At 37.4% G+C, this 4,625-nt stretch overlaps 1 protein-coding gene across 1 annotated transcript; it reads right to left on the reverse strand.

The window, feature by feature from the left end:
- Positions 1-1,646: 1,646 nt before the first annotated feature.
- On the reverse strand, positions 1,647-4,392 carry LOC114723810 (abscisic acid 8'-hydroxylase 4). Its single transcript, XM_028910050.1, has 9 exons — positions 4,170-4,392; positions 3,763-4,087; positions 3,484-3,633; positions 3,141-3,389; positions 2,957-3,046; positions 2,786-2,864; positions 2,578-2,684; positions 2,373-2,491; positions 1,647-2,141 (listed from the first exon to the last, which is right to left on the reverse strand). Exons 1-9 carry the CDS (start codon positions 4,358-4,360, stop codon positions 2,048-2,050), a joined length of 1,404 nt encoding a protein of 467 aa, XP_028765883.1. The 5' UTR covers positions 4,361-4,392; the 3' UTR covers positions 1,647-2,047.
- Between the last annotated feature and the right edge of the window lie 233 nt (positions 4,393-4,625).

Consider the following 4,625-nt stretch of genomic DNA (forward strand, 5'->3'; position numbering starts at 1 on the left):
CGTCTTAGCAAGGTTGGTGTGTGATGAGGAGAAAGCTCGCGAATTTGAATTTTGAAGGCCATCGCCATTTTGGTTTCCAGACTAGCAACGGAGATATTAACCCAATCCTTCTGACTTACACACTCTCTCCCTCCACACACATACACACACTCCGGGCATATCTTTCTGTTCTGAGTTTCTGTTTTTCAGGCCCTTTTTGTTTTCTATAACTCAAATTCGTGCTTTCTGGGTTTTGTTTTGTTTTGCTGATCAGATGATTCATGGATGATGATTTTTTTGGGATTTATGTTTGTTTGCCAGTTCTTCATCACGTTAAGAAAGGGAGGAAGATTTCCACGGAAGAAGCTTGCTGGTTGTTTTGGCGTTAGTTTTTATTTAAATTTTTCTGCTTTAATATTCACCATCACTCTTGCTTTGCTGACCATCTCCGCTGACAAATTTTAGTTTGTGAATGAGCTGCAATGACTCAATTAAAATGACGCTGTTTTGATTGATTAATGAAACGTTTGTAGCCGCTGGATAAAATGAAGGGCTGAGATTAGGAGCATTATGGGGCAGTGGACAAGGCACAGCAGACACGTTTGCCCACGACAATGCCAGCCCACCCACGAGCCTGAAGAAATTAACAGAAGCTGTTAATATAATTACATGGCAGCAGCAAAAGGCTATATAATTATGCCAGGACACAGTCACAGAATTTTTCTCACATTTAAAAGTAACGGCCCACAGGATATAAAGAAACAGAATTGGGTAAGCAGCCCCATAATGTTTTTAACTGTTTTTATTGGTACGTTTGAATTAAAAAGGTTTTATAAAATGGACCGAAGTGAGTATCGGCGATTCTATGTTCTTCCAGCGAACCCCAACACACTAGAGTATTCAGTTCTATGTTACCTCACATATCATTTTGCCTGTTTCGAGTGACTATGGACATTTAGCTTACCTCCCCATGGATTGTGCTCCATGTTCTTCAGAGAACAACTGTGAGAAATGTTCGGCATTAATTTGGCATATTCCATATTATGCTATTGATAACTTACCTTCTGGGTTTTGGGAAGCTGATATACTCAACAATTTGATTCTGCATGGGAGTGACCACTATAATCAATAAATTAATTGTGCATGTCTTCTCTGCTCAATGAATTAATTCAATGTTCTGACTGCCTTTAGACTTTGGTCATTGTCTTACAATCTTCACTAGGCAACAACCTCTTTCAGTGTAATAAAGGGTTTGGTACAATCTGTAAGTGGCAGAATAACCAGAGGCTTAAATTTTCCATGTAGATTGAGATACTTCTGTCCGTGATCTTTATTGTTAAACATGTTCGTGGATCTAAAATTATGAATCATGTACTATATTTGCACCCTTACCGTTCCATATTATTAAGTCCTGATATTATATGATGTTTCTTTTTTGTCTTCTTGTTGCATTACCTCCAATCGGGAGTGTGTGTGTAGTGGTTCTAAAAGTTTGAATAGCTGAGATCCATGATTAAATTACAGATAATCTTAGAACTTTTTGGTACTGTTAAAAAAATGATAATAGGCATTTAATCTTACCACCGCATTTATCTATCTATTAACTAAAATATCCCTCATGTTATGGCACCCTACCACTTAGGATAAAATTTTTACAGATATGGTGCTACTCAGAAAAAGAAAACCATTAGAATGGAACCTTGGTAAAGAAAATCAGTTGCATGTAGTTAATTTGAGAAGAAGATACAAGGAAAAATGACACTTGAGAATTCATAACTTACAAAGTTTACAATTAAAGGCTCTAAAAATCAAAATTTGTCTCGAAGACTACAAACAAGTTATCACTAATATTCCTTAGTTAAATTTATAATTTATGATCTCCGAATTCATTTAAAGAAGATCATATTACTTTAGGACGAGTAATGCCCTTGGAATGTGCTAGTAGTAACTTATTCTTATGATGCTTAGGATGAATCTTAATTTTAAGGTTTTTGATCCTCAATATTATATAAGTTATAAATCCTTGATGTCATTTTTCCATGATACAAGATACGTCGTTATGTTGAGACTAGGGGCTCATCCAAAATCTTGCAGGAAGACCGTGCAGAGGAACTGGAAATGGGTTATAATGAACTCCACCCTGACATCCTACCACCTCCCACCTGCCAGTCATTGAGTCCTAAGTTAATTTCCTCAATAGATAAGGACTCATAAAGTAAATACACAGATTTAGTTAGGAAATTGACATGTTTTTCTATAAATGACACCAGGTTTGAGAAAAAATAAACATCACAAACCTCGTACTATCATAGTTTATGATATGAAATTTATATTTTGTACATTGATGCTGATAAATATAAATGTCAACTGACTTCAAGATAGAGAGATGTTACCTTAGTTTGGTCACCAAGTGATGAATTAAAATCAGCATGTTCAGCTTGGCAAGCTCATTGCCAGGACAAGAGTGCACTCCCTTCCCAAACGGCATAAAAGTATTGGGCTTTGGTGCAACCTGAACTCATCCACAAATAAAATCAACTCCAAATGCTTAATTACGAGAACTAAGTGAATCATTTTGCTTGAGCATATTATTTTCACCTGAAATCTTGATGGGTCAAAATTGTGAGGATCTAGGAAGTATTCTGGATTATGATGGATGTTCCTGAACAGTGGCATGACTTTCCAACCCTTTGGTATGAGATATCCTGAGCAGTTCACAGTAAGTTTGGATATCAGTAAAACTTTGTCATTAAGAAGAACTTATCATATTTAATAAAAGAATGTTCTGTTCAAAATCATTAATTACCATTGTATACTACATCAACCGTAGCTTCCCTATAGGTAAAAGATATGATGCTTGCCATCCTCAAGCTTTCCAGTATCACCTGCAAAACAAAATCCTTCTTTTGAGAAATTCATTCATGAAGTTGCTTTGAAACTCAGACTAGGAACTAAGTATTGCAGCAGCAGCAGTTACCCTATAAGTAAGCGGCATCGTTCTGGTCTGACCCCATGTCAAGGGTTTCTTCCCTCCATCATTGGCTTCATGAATGGCCATTTGTTCTTCCTATGTATATTACAACTGGTTGGTCAGCTAAGAGGCGTAAACATAGTGCCATAATGTCTCAGACATGAATGTGAAAAACTCGAGTCTATCTTACTTTTATTGCTTCAAGAAGTTTCGGGTGATCATGGAGATACTTGAGAATCCATGTCAGAACACTAGCTGTAGTGTCTTGAGCTGCAAATAGAACCCCAACCAGATTATCAGCAATTTGGTCATCAGTTAGTGTTTGTCCCTTTTCATCCTTGTAGCTCAGCAGGTGACCCAAAAGGTCATCCTCCATCAATCTCTTCTCTTTTCTCTTGTAAATTATCTCTCTGATAATCTCTTGGATTCTTCTCCTAGCCTATCAGAATTCATCAGACACAGAAAGAGATAGAGAATAAGATCCATGTTCTCAACAACTTGCTATCAAGAATTTTATAGGATGTCAAATTTACCGAGAATGCCCGGGAATATGTGGTTCCTGGAATCCTGTTTGGGAAAGAATTATAGCCTCTCTCTACTATGCAATAATTCTCCTTAAGCTGCTCTTTATAATTGCCTTCCAAGTAACCAAACACCGATAGGATGCCAATATTAAACGAGAACTATCAAGAATGAAGAAAAGCCATTTGAGTTGGAAATGCCAAACATAGGTTTAAACCAGAAAGCTGATGCAGAATAAAAATGTCCGTGGCATCGTACAATCAGAACTTTTAGTATAGTTTGCAACTAACCTTCTTCATGCTCTGAAAAACATTAATGACTTGACCAGCAGAAATCCAGGACTTCAAAGTCGAGACGGCCTCAGCTTCTATATAAGGAGTAAGTTTTCGGACTCTTTCAGGGGATAAAGAAGTTTGCACCAGCCTCCTAATCCTTGCATGGTAGTCTTCTTGGTAGAAGAACAATGCAGAAGGGCCTATGAGCATCTCTTTGCTTTTGGGGTAGGTAGGCTTGAACAAGTGAGCATGAGTGACGAGTACAAACCTTGCAGCCTCAGGGCTAGCCAGCATCACAGAGGGACAACCCAGCACATGGGTTTTAAAAATTGCTCCATATCTGATCAACATAAGAGCGAACAAGTGAATTATGTATCAACCCTATGCATGCAAGATTAAGGAACCCTGAAAAAGATGAGAACCTTTTCTGCTTTAGAGCAAAAAATACATTTGGGTCCTCAGAGTAAAGTTGAGGAGTCTCTCCAATATAAGGCCAACCCATGGAACCTGGGGGAAGAGTTGGGGTACCTTTGGGTTTCTTGTGTTTCTTTATAAAGAGACAACAAAGGATCAAAAGTAAGAAAAAGAGGATCATGTATACAAATGTAGCCATAAGCACTGATCTCTGTTTATGAATTGTGAACTCCTCTTATCTAAATGTGAAGCCAACAATGAGATAGCGTCTGCTATATATAGAAGCGGCATGAAGACGATAGGGACAGCTAACTACATTTATTTTTCTAAATAAGGTTAAGTACAAGCTCTCCAAAAATCTGATTCTGACACGACTGTAACAATCACTGTTCATATAACTGCGGGAAGAAAGTCAATAAAAGTGAATAACATATACTTATAGGATATTTATCACATTTGTTTCT

This window comes from Neltuma alba, unplaced genomic scaffold (genome assembly GCF_004799145.2).
Source record: "Neltuma alba isolate B1F8T4 unplaced genomic scaffold, ASM479914v2 tig00012154_pilon, whole genome shotgun sequence".
NCBI lineage: Eukaryota > Viridiplantae > Streptophyta > Magnoliopsida > Fabales > Fabaceae > Neltuma > Neltuma alba.